The sequence below is a fragment of the Dromaius novaehollandiae genome, chromosome 8 (genome assembly GCF_036370855.1).
Source record: "Dromaius novaehollandiae isolate bDroNov1 chromosome 8, bDroNov1.hap1, whole genome shotgun sequence".
Lineage (NCBI taxonomy): Eukaryota > Metazoa > Chordata > Aves > Casuariiformes > Dromaiidae > Dromaius > Dromaius novaehollandiae.
Window position 1 is genome coordinate 3,513,331 of NC_088105.1, and position 17,014 is coordinate 3,530,344.

Below are 17,014 nucleotides of genomic sequence, written 5' to 3' on the forward strand. Positions count from 1 at the left end.
TTGGTATGCTTTGTCAGCAGGGCCCCTGCCCCATTCAGCAGCAGGTCCACATTTGCCCGTGCCTTCTTTTTGTTACTGAGGTGTTCAGAGAAGCCCTTCTTGTTGTCCTTGACACCTCTTGCCAGTTTAAAGTCCCGATGGGCCTTGGCCTTCCTAGCCCCATCCCAGCATTGGATTGCTGGTGCCTTGCTGTGTCGTCCCTCCAGCAGGTATTGGGGTGGTTCAAAACCCCCTGAGGACTAAGGCCTGTGACTGTGAGGCTGCTTCCAGCTGTCTGTAGAAGGCCTCATTTCCTTCTCCTCCCTGCTCAGGTGGCCTGTAGCAAACACCCGCAGCAGTGTCACCCATGTTAGTCTGCCCTTTAATCCCCAGTCGCCAGCTCTGTCCCAGCCCGGAGGGAAAGGCTGTGCCCCTTCCACGGCCCAGTGTCCATGGAGCTACATGGAGAGAGGCGGTAGAGCAGGAGGCCAGTTTTGGGGAGTGGGTACCAGGGCAGCATCCTGCCTGGCTCTGGCTCTGGCTCTGGCTCTTGCTGCGTGGGCATCCTCCCCACACTGTCTGCATGGGCTCTGGTGCACGGGAGGGCTGGGATGCATCCCCCGGGGAGGGCGCTCACCTTGCCTGCACGTGGGGAGAGAAGCCCCACGTCAGTAGTTTGTGACTTACTGCTTTTGTTAGGCTCTTGTCCTGCAAGATGTATTTTTGCTGCTCCTTCCTCATCTTCTCAAGGCCTTCCTGTGGGTAAATCAAGCCCAACCGTCTCCTGAGGGAGGATTTCATCTTAGAAACCGGTGAGGCACTTGTCCCTGTTGGCAACAGTGCGAGTGACTGCTCTGTCGCAATGGCTGCAGCCCTGAAGGACACGGAAGTCTAGGAGTGCTTGGAGGTGAGCAAAAGAGTAAATCTCTCAGGCCCTGCCTAGGAGAGTTCCCAGCTGGAGTCTAGGCAGTGAGCAGCAGGCTGCCTAGGAGAGACAGAGTGCAATGTGGGAAGAAAGGCAGATCTGTGTCAGAGCTGCCTCTGCTGGTTTCATCCTTGAGGTGCTTGAGGAAGGAGAGAGAGAGCTTGCGTCTTTTGTGGGAGACAGGAGTTGGATGCCAAGAGTTTATTTATGGCTCTAAGGATGCCCTTGGGGTTCCTCAGTTTTGGCAGTGCCACTTGTTGTGCAAAGGGGAAAGCAGTGAGTAAATAGGAAGGCTGTCGCCTGAACAGGGGCTTGAACCCTGGACCCTCAGATTAAAAGTCTGATGCTCTCCCAACTGAGCTATCCAGGCTTGCTGAGAAGAAAAAGACACCCAGCTCCGGAGCCCAGCCCTAACTGGCAGAGCAGGGGCTTTCTGAGCAGGTCTACAGAGAGAGAGAGAAGAAAACCCTAGACCAGCAATGAATACCTTGCAGGGCTGACTGGGTTAACATTTCCCGTTCACATTTTTGTTCCGAAGAAGGTACTTGCTGCCAGGCTGCACGTCAGACCTGCAGTCTCAGGAGGAGTTCACTCCCACTCAGCAGTGCAGGACGCAGGTGGGAATGCTGTGGCTCTTCCAAGGTGAAACCCTGGGCTGGTCAGCTGTTAACAAACCCCTAGCCCCGATGCCAGCCCTTGGAGGGCTCTCTTGCCCCTTTCCTCTGCTCCCATGCAAGGTCCTGGCAGAGCGGGTGCCTCCTGAGCCCCTCCTGGTGGCTGGAGTGATGGTGCTGCGGCCCCCCAGCACCGGGTGTCCATACTGCAGCGCCTTTTCCGTGGGGCAGGCAGCACGAGAGCAGTCCCTCCTCCACACACAGCTGGCCCAGGAGAGGCATATCCCAGGCCTCTGCACAGGCCTGAGCATCCCCACCCGGGGCGGCACCACGGCAGAGGCGCTGGCACCTCTGTGTGAGCCCTCTGCTGCTGCTCGGACCCTGCAGGGAGCAGGAAAAAAGCACAAGCTTCATGGCCAGTGCTGGGGAGCTTTGTGTCTCTGCCCTGGGGCAGGGACCCTGGGCCCAGAGCCTGCCGCTGTGGAGAGGGGAGGGTGGGTAGATGGGCTGGTGCAGGCAGGGCCAGGGTGGGCTTTGGCAGGACACGGCTGCCTCAGGAACAGCACCTCTCCGTTTTGGAGAGGATGGCTCTGAATGTTTTGAATTCACATCTCTAGGGAGCTGGCAGGATGCTACCCAGAAGGCAAAATACAAGCATCCCATTGAATGGGGGTGGGGGTGTAGCAGCAGCATGCAGTCTTTCTGGGCGTTGGTCTGAGAGGCTTGCTCTGCTACCAAACTCCTGGTGCCTTTTAGTACAGCTGGCTCAATCACCTGTAAGTTTGCCTGGATACTTGCTGACAATTTGGTGGCGCTCTAAGTAGGGTTGCTTGTGGAAGTGTTACAAGACAACCCTGAGAAGCTCAGAAAGAAGACTCCGTGAGCACCCTCCCTGGTCGGAACAGGTAAGCGACTCAAAGGTGCAACGCAGTAATTATTAAGAGACATTGCATAAAGGGTATGTATGATACAAGGGTAACTGGTTGTTGTGGTAACCAAAGGAAAGCTTTGTACACGTTTGGACAGTGACGACTGGAGTGTACGAAAGCGTAATTGGTAAGAACGTTCTTTTAAGGGTAATAATATGGGAACAGGACAATCTGTGGGGGTATCCTCCTGTTCTCCTTTAGGATGCATCCTGAAACATTGGAGTAAGTTTGGTGGGAATCCTTTAACAAGGAGAAAACTAAAGGAATACTGTACTCAGTGGTGGCCAATGTATAAACTGGAGGATGAGGAAAAATGGCCAGAAATGGGAACGCTAAACTATAATACAATCTTGCAACTTATGTTGTTTTGCAGGAGACAGAACAAATGGGATGAGGTCCCATATGTAGATTTGTTCTTCTCTCTGAGAAATGATCATGAAACTAGAAAAAAAAATGTAAGCTGTTGATCTCTGACTCAAATGTGTTAATGATGATGGGAAACAAAGAGAAAATGCCTCGGTGTTGCTCTGCTTGTAGCATTGGGAAAAGATGTTTAAAAGTGGGTGATGAGGAAGAGGATGTACAATTATTGGTCTCTCCGGAAAGAGATCAAGATAGTGTCGATAGCAGAAATAAGGGAAGTGAAGCATGTAGCCCGATTGCAGGCAGAACTCGGGCTACTCGGGCTAAACATCCCGCGATTCAGGCCCCGCTGTGTCAAGCAGTCGGACCAGACGGGATGCCTGTGTATGTGAAGGTCCCTTTTTCAACTACAGATTTAATGAATTGGAAGGAGTCTGCCGGGTCGTACCGAGAAAATCCAGAAAAGATGTATCAATCCTTTAAAATGATAATTGAAAATCATAATCCAGATTGGCAGGATTTACAGGTGCTTTTAAATACTTTGCTTTCACCTGAGGAGAAAAGAATGGTATTAGACAAAGCTCAAGAGGAGAATGAAAGACAAAATGCCAGAGACGGACCAGACCGTTTTATGCCGACCCGGGAACCGGGTTGGGATCAAAACACAGGGGCAGGCAGGTTAATGACTAAACAGTACCAACAGTTAATATTATATGGGGTAAAGCATGGAGTACCTAGGCCCAAAAATATTGCAAAACTATATCAAGTCGCACAGGGTAAGAATGAGGATCCCTCGGCATTTTACGAGCGGTTATGTGAAACTGCCCGAAAATGGACAGACTTGGATCCCGAGGACGAAGCAAATAAAATGACTTTTACTACATTATTTGTAGGACAGTCAGCAACAGATATAAGGAGAAAGCTTCAGAAAGTAGATGGTATGTCGGGGATGTCAATATCGCAATTAATAGAAATTGCAGATAAGGTGTACAATAACAGGGAAGAAGTAGAGAGAAAGGAAAAACAGAAGGAGAAACTGAAAGATAAGAGGCAAAATGCTGCAATCTTGGCAGCTGCATTTGCCCAGGCACAAACTCCCTCTCAGGGAAGGGGTTTTCCGAAAGGACAAGGACGTGGAAGAGGGTATAGAGTAAGAGGGAATTTGGGAAATAGAATTCCGCTAAGGAGAGATCAGTGTGCAATTTGCAGGGGGAAGGGGCACTGCAAAAATGAGTGCCTGAAGAGACAAACAGATCATTGGAAACCTCAGTCTGCATCTGTTCCAGAGGCAGATTTGCTCATGATTGGGACAGAGGATTCAGACTGATGGGGACCGGGGGTTGAGGAATTGGATTCCCCAGCCGAACCCCTGGTTTCAGTAAAGCTGGGGAACGAAACAGTTAAATTTTTAGTAGACACTGGAGCAGCATATTCAGTACTAAATAGCTGTAAGGGACCAATGAGTAAATTCTCTATGCCAGTAATTGGGGCCACGGGAAAGCGAGAGGTCAAACCTTTCTTTCAACCAATTAAATGTGAAATAGGAAATAAGGTGTTAACACATGAATTCTTATACATGCCAGAATGCCCATTACCCCTAATGGGGAGGGATTTACTGAATAAACTGGGGGCACAGATAACCTTTGATCAAAACAAAGTTAAGGTGCACATTCCACAAAGTAACGCCTGGAAGGCACAAGCATATATGTTGCAGAAAGCACTGGATTCCGAACAGGTGGAGGATGGACCAAGCGAAATTCCCTCTGAAGTAATGGACACAGTAATCCCTTTTGTGTGGGCAACGGAGAAACCTGGAAGAGCCAGATGTGCAGAACCGGTAAAGGTGGAATTAAAACAAGGAGCCAAACCGGTAAGGCAAAAACAGTATCCCATGAAGTTAGAGGCCCGTGTTGGACTGGAGCCTATGATTAATAATTTCTTAAAGTGTGGACTGTTGCGAGAATGTCAATCCGAGTACAATACTCCAATCCTGCCTGTAAGAAAACCACATTCACAAGAATATCGTCTAGTACAGGATTTGCAAGCTATTAACCAGATAGTGACTGATGTGCACCCGGTGGTACCCAATCCATACACTTTGTTAACAACGATAAATGATTCCAATGTCTATTTTACAGTATTGGACTTAAAAGATGCTTTCTTCTGTATCCCTTTGGAGGAACAAAGTCAGAAATTATTCGCCTTTGAGTGGGAAAGTCCTACAACGAAATGTAAAATGCAGTTGTGCTGGACAGTACTCCCTCAAGGATTCAAGAACAGCCCTACAATTTTTGGTAATGTACTTGCAAAAGAATTAGAATTATGGCAAGGTAAGAAAGAGACCACTACCTTATTACAGTATGTGGACGATATCTTACTGGGGGCAGACACTATTGAAGAATGTAGAGAAACAACCATCAGTTTATTAAATTTTTTGGGAACAGCGGGATACAGGGTATCTCGGAAAAAAGTACAGATCATGAAGGAAAGCGTAATCTATCTAGGATTTGAAATATCCCAGGGGGAAAGAAAATTAGGAATCGAAAGGAAAGAAGCGATTTGTCAGATCGCCCCCCCAAAATCAAAAAGAGAACTCAGGGGATTTTTAGGAATGGCTGGGTGGTGTTGCCTGTGGATACCTAATTTTGGATTAATGGCAAAGCCTTTATATGAAGCTGTTAAGGGGCCGGGAGACTTGCTGGAGTGGACTCCAGAATGCCGAAAAGGATTTGATGAAATCAAGATTGCTCTCATGAGTGCCCCTGCATTAGGACTTCCGAACCTAACAAAGCCATTTGAGCTTTATGTACATGAGAGAGGGCACCAGGCTTTGGGAGTGCTTGTACAGACTTTAGGAAATTGGAAAAGACCTGTGGCTTACTTTTCAAGACAGCTGGATAAAGTGAGTGCAGGGTGGCCAGGATGCCGGAGAGCAGTTGCAGCTGCTGTGCTGTTAATACAAGAGGCACGAAAATTGACATTGGGACAAAGAGTGACTGTTTATGTGCCACATGCTGTTGCAGCAGTTTTAGAACAAAAAGGGCATCACTGGTTATCCCCAAGTAGGATGGTGCAGTACCAGGCAGTGATACTTGAGCAAGAAGATGTAACCATGAAGGTGTCTAATACCCTTAATCCGGCATCTCTATTACCAGTCCATGAAGAGGGGAGGTTGGCTCATGACTGTCTGCAAACTATTGAGCGAGTATATTCCAGCCGTCCAGATTTGAGAGATATTCCGTTGCAGAATCCAGACTGGGAATTATTTACCGATGGGAGCAGTTTTATAGTAAAGGGAGAAAGAAGGGCTGGATACGCTGTTGTCACTTTGGAAGGAGAAATCGAAGCAAGATCGCTACCAGCAAATACATCCACCCAGAAAGCAGAACTGATTGCTTTAACCCGGGCTCTGGAATTATCAGAGGGAAAACGGACTAATGTGTTTACAGATTCAAAATACGCCTTTGGGGTTATACATGCCCATGGCGCAATTTGGAAAGAAAGAGGATTGCTATCTTCTCAAGGGAATCCTATAAAATACAGTAAGGAGATTATGAGACTGCTCAAAGGAGTTAATAAACCCAAAGAAATAGCAGTAATGCATTGCAAAGCGCACCAGTCCGGACAGACTGACATAGTTAAAGGGAACAAAAGAGCCGATGAGGCTGCAAAAAGGGCAGCATTATCCGTGTCGGTGGCAGCCTTAGTTCCAGAAAGAATGTTAAAAATGGAAATTCCAGTATACGCTGAAAAAGAAAATAAATTAGCAGAAATACTGAAATGCATAAGAACTCCCGAAGGATGGTGGGTGACATCTACTGGACAATGTGTGGTAACTTTGCCGATAATGAAGAAGCTGATGAAGCAAATACATGATAGCACCCACATGGGAGCCGAGTCACTGGTTGAAACAGTTAAAAGATTTGCTGTGGGAGTCAGTATGCTAATAATTGCAAAAGGTATTACACAAAAATGTGAAATCTGTCTTAGAAATAATCCCAAGATTCAGAAGAAGCCCCCCCCAGGGGAAGTAAAAAGGGGCTTTATGCCCGGGGATTACTGGCAAATTGATTTTTCTGAATTACCAAAATGTAATGGATATAAATATTTGTTGGTGATTGTTGACACCTTTTCAGGATGGCCTGAAGCTTTCCCGTGTCGTACCAATAAAGCCAGGGAGGTAGTAAAAATGTTATTAAAAGAAATTATACCAAGATTTGGGGTACCAGAAGGGTTTTCTTCAGATAGAGGACCTCTTTTTATAGCAGAAATAGTACAGCAAATCTCAAAAATACTACAAATTAAATGGGACTTACATACCTCCTGGAGACCACAATCCAGTGGAAAAGTGGAAAGAATGAATCAAACAATTAAGAGACAGGTAGGAAAATTGTGTCAGGAGACTCAGATGAAATGGACTGATGTTTTACCTCTGGCATTATTAAGAATCAGAATAACCCCAAGGGTTAGGGAGAAAGTTAGTCCATTTGAGATTCTGTATGGTAAACCTTACACTGTAAATCTAACTGGAAATGAAATTCAAATGCACGTTAAGGGCGATCAAATTTTAAGTGATTATCTCTTGTCTATGGCAAAGGTTCTTACTTCTCTCCGTAGGTACATCCAGTTAAGATCTCCTGTACTTTTAGATTCACCTGTACATTCATTCCAGCTGGGAGATCAAGTGTATCTTCGGACCTGGAAGGATGAGCCGTTGGTAGAAAAGTGGAGAGGACTGTATCTTGTACTGCTAACAACAAATACTGCTGTGAAACTGCAGGGAATTGATTCCTGGATCCACTCCACCCGAGTGAAAGCAGTACCTCGAGAGACGTGGAAAGCTGAACAAGTTCAACCTCTAAAGTTAAAAATATATAAAGATATATGAGTTGTATTAGAAGCGAATCGGTTTTAAATTTAGATTGTATTCAGGAAAGAATTGCTTTAATCTGTTTGTTAGGAATAGGGTGAATATTGTTGTTATGGTATCTATGGTATCTGTGTAAAAATGATGTTCTCCCAAATAACCAGGGGAGAAATGTGGTGGTTAGTTTTTCTAAGTTACCTGAGCCAAACAATTAAAGGGAATCAGGAAGGATTTTGGAGCCATAATCTCCATTTGGAAGTAATTACGAAATCTATGAAGATAATTAACCAGAAGGATTGCTGGGTGTGTACCCACTTCCCTGAACATTCCAACAAGGGCTTCCCCCTAATTGGAGTGCCTCTTAATTTTTCCTTTATGGAATTTATGAAACAGATAAGAAATGATAGTGATCAAACAAAATATAATGAAACAACCGAACAGGAATGGGAAGTCCAGAGTGTGACAGGAGATTATTATCAATGTATCCGAAGATGTAATAATAGTAATAGATGGTGGGAAAAAACTGTACCCTATGGAAAGCAACCGATCAACTGTACTGGAGCCATTAAGGTGGGAGGTTATAAAAATTGCTCTCATATACCTGAAATAGGTTATAAGTGGCCAAGTAAGGAACTAAATGGGTGGCGTGTTCCAAAAGGTAGTGGATGGTATTGGTTGTGTGGGAACAAGGCACGAAAAGTGCTACCTCCTAATTGGTCAGGGACGTGTACTTTAGGGGCAATAATCCCTAATGTTACTATAAGAAAAGAATTGAGTAATAAATATCAAAAATCCTGGCTAAGAACATTCATGAGGAGACAAAAGAGGGTCAATAATCCTTTAATAGATCGACCTACTAGGTTTCAGTCATTCGTGAGGTGGCTGTTTCCACAATTGGGAGTGAGTGAACTTGAAAAAGCAATAGTAAATATTTCAGCAGTTATTGAAAAAAATAGGGAATAAAACCTCTGATGCCATTGCAGCTTTACAAGAGGAGGTTTCAGAAACTGCTAAAATAAGTACCCAAAACAGGATGGCTCTAGATATGTTATTGGCATCTCAGGGAGGAGTATGTACAGTAATAAATACTAGTTGCTGTGTATATGTGGATCAAAGCGGGAGAATTTCTACCGATCTAAATGAAATCTGGAAGCAGACTGAAATCTTACATGAGGTTCAGAAAGATGATACTTCTTTCGGATTTGAAGAAACATGGAAATGGTTGACTTCCTGGTTCCCTGATGTGAGCTCATGGGTTAAAAAATGTTTAACAATTTTAGGATTGGTGTTAGTAGTTTTTGTATGCGTTTATGTAGTGATTCAATGTATTTCTAAGTGTTATATGAAACTAATATGGGAAAGATTTTAAGAGAGTGAGACTAATATGAAAATGATCATATAAGTCTCAAAGGGGGGAATTGTTACAAGACAACCCTGAGAAGCTCAGAAAGAATGTTTGAAGTAGGTAGATTTGGATAACTTCTATCTTAGATAGAATTTGCTTAGCATGAGTAGCCGCACACTCGCTTAGCATGAGTAGCTAAATTTGCTGAAGCCTTAGGCCGCGCTCCTAGTTCGTTAAGAAAAGACCTCAGAGCTGGTGCAGGCTGGAAAGATAAGGGAGTTACAAGCAGTCTGCATTCCTGTGCCCCACTCTCCGAAAGGGAGGATGCCAAGGCTGAGAAATAAGGCCTGTTTGGGCGCCAAGACCTTGGGAAGCAAAAAGCTTCCTCTCACTGTTAAAACAGTGATAATTAAGGGGTCTGGATTATGTCTTCTTCCTCAGGGCCTTAGAAGATAACACCTACTGACCCAGCTGGGGCAGTGTTAATTAATTGACCAGGACCTTGAGAAGCAGGGGTGGGACCCAGGGAAATGTGAAGAAATCATTAACCAATCAGTGTGAAAGAGGAAGGAAGTCACAAATATGGCAAATTTGATTGTATAAATGCTACCTGAAAAGTTGGGGGGAGGGGGGGGTGCTCGATTTGTGGAAAACCACCGAGTACCCAGGCTTGCGCAACTCTGAAATAAATAAACAAATGTCTCTCCTGAGTGTGTAATTATTGGCTCATTGCACACCGGGCAACGAATCCGCTTTTCGGACAACAGAAGTGTGTTGAAGTCCTGCTGTGGAAGGATCGGTATTTATTGTAATGCTGCCTTTTAGGAGTCTGTTCCTGGTCGGAGGCAGTGAAAAAGTGCCCCGGCAAAGGAAAAGGCTGCAATCAGAATCTCACAATCCCAGCAAGTGAGTCAGCAGCCGGAGGAACTTTTCCCAGCCAGAGCCGCTGTCTCCTAAGGTCACAAAGGCAATCCCAGACTTCTATGGAAAACCTGCCTGTGCTTGTTGTTGTGCTCTGGCATCACAAGGCCCTCAAGGGTAAAACCAGCAGAAGCAGCTCAGACACAGATCTGCCTTTCTCCCTAGATTGCACAGTGTCTCCCCTAGGCAGCCTGCTGCTCACTGCCTAGACTCCAGCTGGGAACTCTCCTAGGCAGAGCCTGAGAGAGTTACTCCTTTGCACAGCTCCGAGCACAAGAGTCTTCTCGTCTTTGGTGTCCTTCAGGGCTGCAGCCATTGTGACAGAGCAGTCAGTTGCACTATTGCAAACAGGGAGAAGTGCCTCACCAGCTTCTAAGATGAAATTTTCCCTCGGGAGAGGATTGGCTCCTGGACCGCCAGGAGCAGATTTCCTCCAGGAGAGGAAAGATCTCCCCTCAGTAGAGAAGGATCAGCTTGGAGAACATTGCCAAAACCAGCTGGGCACACAGCAGTCCTTGGGTCCTGATGGGATGCTGGCAGGGTTTCTCTCTTTTACTGTACTGGCTCCACTACTCTTTAATATCTTCATTAATGACCTGGATGATGGGACCGAGGGCACCTTCAGCAAGCCTGCAGACAATACGAAACGGTCGTGATAGGCTGGAGAAATGGGCCAAGAGGAGTCTCCTGCGGTTCAGCAGAGGGAAACGCCAAGTCCTACGCCTGGCGAGGCATAACCCCATGCTGCGGGAGCTGGGAGCGTAGAGCCTGGAGGAGAGAAGGCTCAAGGGGCCTCTTGTCTTACGTGGTGGAGGGCAGAAAAGAAGACAGAACCCGACTCTTCTCTGTCTGGTCGGTGCCCAGTGACAGGATGAGAAGCACTGGCTCCAAATACGCCTTGGCTCCAACTCCTACCGCCACTGCCCACCTCAACCTGAGCCGCCTAGCCCTGTTGCCCTCCCACCAGCAGATGATGCCAGAAGTTGGGGATCCTGCCTGCCTGCTCTGAACTCCAGTCCCTTTTGCCCTCTCTCTGCTTGAGCAAGCTGGGTTACGGGACCTCCCCTCTGTGGAGTTGGGGGCTCTGCGGGAGCACCCACACTCTGCCCTCCTCTTGTCATCCAAGGGAAGCCTAAGGCTCCCCTGGCTTTGTCTCCCACAGAATGCTTCTGCTCCCCTCTGTGTCAGCCCAGGCAGCCTCCTGAGAGACAACAAGGCCACAGGCACGTGGACGAGCACCTGGCCAAAGCCTGGCCTTAGCTAGAAAGCTCTCAGGAAGGTCCTGGCAACAGTCAAAGAGAGCAGAAGCCCGCAGCTCCCACCCCAAAACCAGACCCCACAGAACGGCGGAGCAGGAAGCAGGCCATTCTCCGAACACAGGTCAATCAGCACAGCCCCTCGCAGAGCATCCTTTATTTAGCTGCTGACTTCATGGCCCTGCAGCACACCCCTTGCATGAGCCTGTGGGAGATTGTGCGGCTCCGCAAGCCTCCCCTTGCTGGCACAGCGTGGTTCCCTGCTGCTGGGAAGACAGCGGCCCTCTCAGGGCAGGCAGTGCAGTGGGGCTGTAGCACGCAGGCAGCTCCTGCACAGCTAGCCCCGGGGTGTTCCCCTTGACTCCCTCTGCCAGCGGCTGGGCATCAGTGCCCTCAGCAGCGGTCTTCAGGGCCGGCTGTAGGGATGTGCGGGCCGGTGCAGGAACCTGGAGCGGCCTGCCCTCCTGTCTCGCCCGGACAGCACCGAGCTGCTGCTCCCAGCATCCGGGGAGCCCTGGGAGGATGCCAGCACTGCCTGGCTGGTGCTGGGGCAGCCTGGTGCCGACGGCACGCTGGATGCTGTAAGGGGAGGCAGAAAGGTCAGCACATCCACCACACACCCACTGGACTGGAGAGATCGGAGCTGTGCCCCGCAACCCTCCCGGGTGACTCTGCCACCCCCACCCTGACCACCCCCTGCCAGGGCCTGCCTGGCACCTGCCTCTAGCCCTGGCACCCAGGTCCTCGGCCCCTTACCAGTGCTCTGGCCAGCACAGCTGTCACACTCCCACAGGCCCGTGGCATCCCCCACGGAGGAGCATCGGCGGTGTGTCCCGCTGGCAGCGCACGAGGAGCACAGCAGCAGTTGCCATGGGCTGGGGAAGCAGAGAGGCTGCTGAGCAGGGAGGCCCCAGCAGGGAGTGATGCCAGGGAGCCCCCCAAGGACAAAGTGGCCAGAGAGCGGCAGTGCCCACAGAGCTTCCTGGCCTGGCCCCACCTGGCTGCCAAGAGTCCTTGCTCCCCAGGTCCTGGCTGAGACAAATGAACCTCGGCAGAACCCAGGACCCTGGGGTCCTTCCACCTTCTTGCAAGCCCTTCAGACATCTGGCCAAGCCACTGCTAAGGCATCTGCCTCCTCTGAGGAGGCTGGGAAACTGCTGCTGCAGAGGCTTACTCCTCCTCTTCTGACTGCTCCCTGCCTCCCCGGTAAAGGCACTGGCTGGCATCACAGTGGCTGTATGTTTCATATAGGTCTTCCAAGTTCTGCTCCTCCTCCTCCTCCCAAGCCGGTCTTCTGTGGGAGAAGGAAGGAAAGGACATGAGACTCCCTCACCCCTTGCATCGGTCAGATCCTGACTGCAGGCCCCTGGTCTTCTGGAGCCCTTTGTTTGCATCACCTCAGTGAAGCAGGGGACTAGGCCAGCAGGACACGTGGGGGCCAGGCCTCTTTGGGAGTCCCACCCAAGCCTTGCTGGGCCCTCTTCAGGACTGACGTTCCCCCTCTGCAAAATGGGACTGATGCCACTGACCTCTGCTCTCAACTGCCTGAGATGCTTGCAGGCAGAAACCAAGAGGGAAGAGCCCTAACGGGAGTTCAGTGGGAGCCCTCCTTGCCCCAGAAGAGCTTTGAGGGAGAGAAGCTGACCCCAGGAGAAAAAAAGCCCAGAAAGCAGCTGGACAATCTCACGGAACAACAAATCCCTCCACAGCTCATAACCACCAATGCCCTAATTCTTCCTCAGCAAGCCCCTTTCCTGTGGGAGGAACAGAGTACAGGACATCCCTGTAGGCAGAGCTGTATCATCCTCTCCTGCAGGCAGCTGCTCTTGCTGGAGGTACAGCCTGTGTGGAGGGACTGTGGGCTGGGCGGGAACAGCTCCCTGGCCATTCTCATCTCTTCTACGCATGGCGAGAGGGAGGAAGAGAACCAACCTGTCAGGTATGCGGATACCCAGGCGCCACATCTCAGGCAGAAACTTCTCACGGTCCTTGCACAAGGGACACGCAAAGTGCTTCAAAGCAGAACGGAGAGCATGTCCCTGCAGGAGAACGACTACCAGTGTGAGCGGGACACTGCTGCTGGGCACCTCTGGTGCTTCAGAGGTGGGAGAGGGGAGGGTCTCCTACCTGGATGCAGCCTCGGTGGAACCAGGCATGCTTGCAGAAGGGACACACCATGGTGCTGTAGGAGGTCCTGTCCTCCACGGGCTCCATGCAGATGATGCACACGGTGTCCCCGTCTTGGTGCGTCTCCACTGTCTGCTGTGGGCGATGCTCCCAGCACAATGACCTGAGCGAAGACAAAGAGGGGAGCCTGGAGGAGCTGCAGGAGTCCTTCCTTGTCTCTGGATGAGGCTTCCCATGGCTGTAGAGGCCATCACCACTGCAGTGCTCTGTGCACATGTCCCTTTTCACATCCCTTTCCTCCCAGCGTGTTCCCCACCCAAAAGGGCTCCGCATGTCCTGGCTGAGGCCTGGGCTCCACACTTGCTTGAAGGGCCCTGGGGCACTTATGGGGGCTTTGCCTGCAGGGTGGAGGCCTTGGCAAAGACACACGTTTGCCAGCCTTCAGCCCTTAGGAATCCATCCTGGCCCCCCAGGGGGCTGAGACCAATGGATTGCTAGGGCATCGCTGACGGCACACCCTCCTGCTCAGCTCCAGCACCACAGGGAAGGGGGAAAAACGGTACATGAGCCCTCCATGTCCTGGATCAGGCCCCAGGGGACATTTGCAGGGGTCACTGCAGGGCAGAGCAGGCAGGTTGCCCAAACGCTTGGCCAGTGAGGGCAGCGGGGAGCAGGAGGGGATTTTAGGCACGGGAGGCTCCAGCCCGAGAAATGGCAGCCCTTACCTGAACTCCCCAAAGAACTGCGAGACGCAGCCCTGTCTGGACCCGCAGGGGAAGTGGAACTTGCGGGCGCATCGCTTCTGCTGGCATGCAACGGTGGCCCCCATCTTTCCACAGACACAGCAGGTCTGCAAAGAGCACAGCAGCACCCCGCTCACCATCAGTGACATTGGTCAGGGACCCCGAGCTCTGCCCTGCCCTTCGGGGGAGGACACAGGGATCTCTGGACCTGGCTCAGCTCACATAGGAGCCTTCTGTTAAAGAACCCTCTTTTCCAGCTTGTCCTCAAAACACCCTGCCTATGATCTTCTTGGACATCAGCATCAGCATCAGGTAAAGAAACCAAGCAGGTGACCCTGAGCTTGTGATGGGGAGCCAGGAGCGGCAGCAGGCAATGACGTGCAGCCAGGCTCTCCCTCCTTCATTAGCACCGCTAGGGAGCTGGCTGCCTTCTTGCAGAGACAGACATGCAGGAGCACTTGGGACACTAATGCAAGCTGGGCTCGTGACCTCCTGGGACTGGCTAGGGAAGGCCATGAGGGAGACCCGTCACAGCAACACAACCCTCCTCCCCTGCTAGATCCTCACCTTCTGGGCTGCCCGATTCACTGCCTGCCTGATATCCTCAGGGAGGAACCGGCAGAATCCATCCTCATCCGTGCCTCTCTGGTAAAGCCCTTCAGCAAGATACTGGAAGGCAGAAAAGTGCAGGAGCTCATCAGGTCAGTGAGACAGGCACCATTCTTGATGGCTTGTCCTGAGCCTTGAGAGACAGCAGGGGCAGGCAGTGCTTAGCTCCCCCGGGACTGGGCGAGCTGCAGTAGCGCTTGCCTTAGACCTCTTTCTGAACAAGAAGGCATGGGGAGGGCCGAGCTCTGGGTGTGCTGTGGCTTTGCAAGCTGCTGACCCAGGGAACTGTGCAGAAGAGCTGGTGGACACCACTGCACAGCCATTGCTCAGGAAAGCAACTCAAAGAGACCCTGGGGCTGGGCGCATTCTCTTTTGAGGACCAGGTCGGGAGGGCTGGATCTCCCACACACACAGGGAACAGGGTCAATCGGCAGCATCCGGGTGGGGAGGCTGTGCTGGGAGCGCAGGAGGAGGAGTCGGCACCTACAGGGCGCCTGGGGCTGTGATTCCACGCATGCACACATGCCCCTTGGGGTGCCAGGGCAAAGCTGTGGGCAGCCCCAGGGGAACTCACCAGGCAAAACTCATGTGCACAGAGGCCATCCTCCTGGCACGTCTGCCCGTAGACATCCGGCTCAGAGTGCGCACGGCGACACAGCACACACTCTGGAGGCAGGGAGGGAAGCAGCGAGGGAGAGCACACATCACCACCACTGAGCACCTCTGGAGGGGCTGGGGAGAGTCAGCCTGAGGATTTCCCCCAAGGGAGCATCGTCTCTCGGCTGTGCCAGGGGGTGCAGCAGGCCTGGAGCCGTTGGCAGGGCCCGTGGGGGCCTTGGAGAGGAAGGGGGCATTGCTGGGATGTGCGTCACAACAGGCGCCCAGGAGTGCGATGGGCAGGAGGTGGCAGACAGCCTGCGGAAGGGTGTCGCTGGGTCTCAGGAGTCAGAGCACCTCCCCACAGGCCGTGGGGCTTTGCCTTCACAGCCGGTCCCCGTCCACTCCCACGCACATCCCGCTCCCACGGAAACCCCAGCAAGGTGCTGACTCCAGCCCCCACCTCTCCCCGACTGTGCCACGCTCTGGCCCAAAGCAAGGCCCCTCCAAGCTCCCCACAGCCTCAGAGGCTCCCGCGCTCTCCCTGCCCTTGCCTTCCCCTTTCCTCCCTGGACTCCTGGAGCACAGCAAGCTCTGGGCAGCGCCTGCCCTCCCCACACAGCCCGCCCTCCCCACACAACAAGCCTCCTTGGCTGAAGTTCAAGAGGGGCCCTGCAGTGGGGCTCTTGAGGACCTCCTGCAGCCCATTGCCACCACTCCCAGCTCTGCACAAAAGTCACCCCCACAACACCTTTGCCCGGTTTCTGGGAGCTGCCGGGATACTTTGCTCTCACCATCCTCCCTCGACTGGCGAGCCTTCCGCTTCATGGCGGCCACAGTGCAGGTCGGTCCTGAGAGCTCTGAAAAGGTCCTGCCACAGCTAGGCTGGGCTTTCCCCTCCAGAGGCTCCTCTGCCGACCCTGAGGGACGAGCAGGACAAGGGGGTGACTGCAGCACAGCACCAGGACCTCAGAGGCATGGGCACCTGCTCCCTCCCTCAGCAGCACCCACCAAGCCCCTCCGCTGCCCTGACACTCAAGCAAGGCTGGTGCTGCCCAAATCTCTGTCACACCACAGCCGAGGGGCACTGCTGATGGGCACGGGAGGCTGACAGCCCTTGAGCTCTGCGGCCTCCCTGAGAAGTGGCATTGTCTCCCCGGCTGCCCTTTCCGCCCTGCGCAGGACCCCCGATCCACACCCCTCCCCAAGCCATCCCTCTGCGGGACACCTGCCCCCACTCCCCTCACCTCACCAGGTTGCTCAGAGGTGCTGCCTCCCAACCTAGTGCCAGCCAGACACCAGGAGGCCTTTATCTCCTGGCCCTGGTGACCCGTGTCATCGCATTGTCCACTGTGACACCGTCACCGTGTCTGTCACTGGGTTCCATGTGAAGAAGAAGTCTGGGGGCCAGAATCTGGGCACAAGAGCCCTTGGCTACCCTGGCAGACAGGGATTTTGCTCCTGCGACTTCTTCAGACCCCTCGCAACAAGCAGACCCTGCCGTTCAGGCCCCTCAGAGAGATGGTCGACAAAGAGAGCCTCCCATTGCTCCCTGGCTCTGGGCAGAAATCCTCCACTCCTGGGGGCTGCCTTTCCCTCGCACACCCTCATCTCTGCCTGCCAGTCCTGCTCCCAAGCTCCCTTGGCCTCCTCCCTGATGGCAGGCACAGGCACGCCTCCATTGCAGGCACAGCTGGGGCTGGGCAGCACCAGGGGATTCTGTCCTAGCGCCTAAAGCA

At 51.8% G+C, this 17,014-nt stretch overlaps 1 protein-coding gene and 1 non-coding gene across 2 annotated transcripts; both read right to left on the minus strand.

Moving 5' to 3' along the window:
• Window positions 1-1,201: 1,201 nt before the first annotated feature.
• On the minus strand, window positions 1,202-1,274 carry TRNAK-UUU (transfer RNA lysine (anticodon UUU)). Its single transcript has one exon. It is a non-coding gene; the product is annotated as a tRNA-Lys (tRNA).
• Window positions 1,275-12,369: 11,095 nt separating this feature from the next.
• Window positions 12,370-14,218, minus strand: LOC135329086 (PHD finger protein 7-like). Its single transcript, XM_064516393.1, has 4 exons — window positions 14,052-14,218; window positions 13,327-13,489; window positions 13,132-13,238; window positions 12,370-12,493 (listed from the first exon to the last, which is right to left on the minus strand). Exons 1-4 carry the CDS (start codon window positions 14,216-14,218, stop codon window positions 12,370-12,372), a joined length of 561 nt encoding a protein of 186 aa, XP_064372463.1.
• Between the last annotated feature and the right edge of the window lie 2,796 nt (window positions 14,219-17,014).

Bases quoted from the DNA above. Each gene is read 5' to 3' on its own strand.
- LOC135329086 (XM_064516393.1), bottom strand. From the start codon at position 14,218: ATGTCACTGATGGTGAGCGGGGTGCTGCTGTGCTCTTTGCAGACCTGC. The intron at 13,490-14,051 runs GTAAGGGCTGCC...GTCTTCGCTCAG, and splicing joins CAGTTCTTTGGGGAGTTCAG to GTCATTGTGCTGGGAGCATC. The intron at 12,494-13,131 runs GTTGGTTCTCTT...CTTCTCCCACAG, and splicing joins GGTATCCGCATACCTGACAG to AAGACCGGCTTGGGAGGAGG.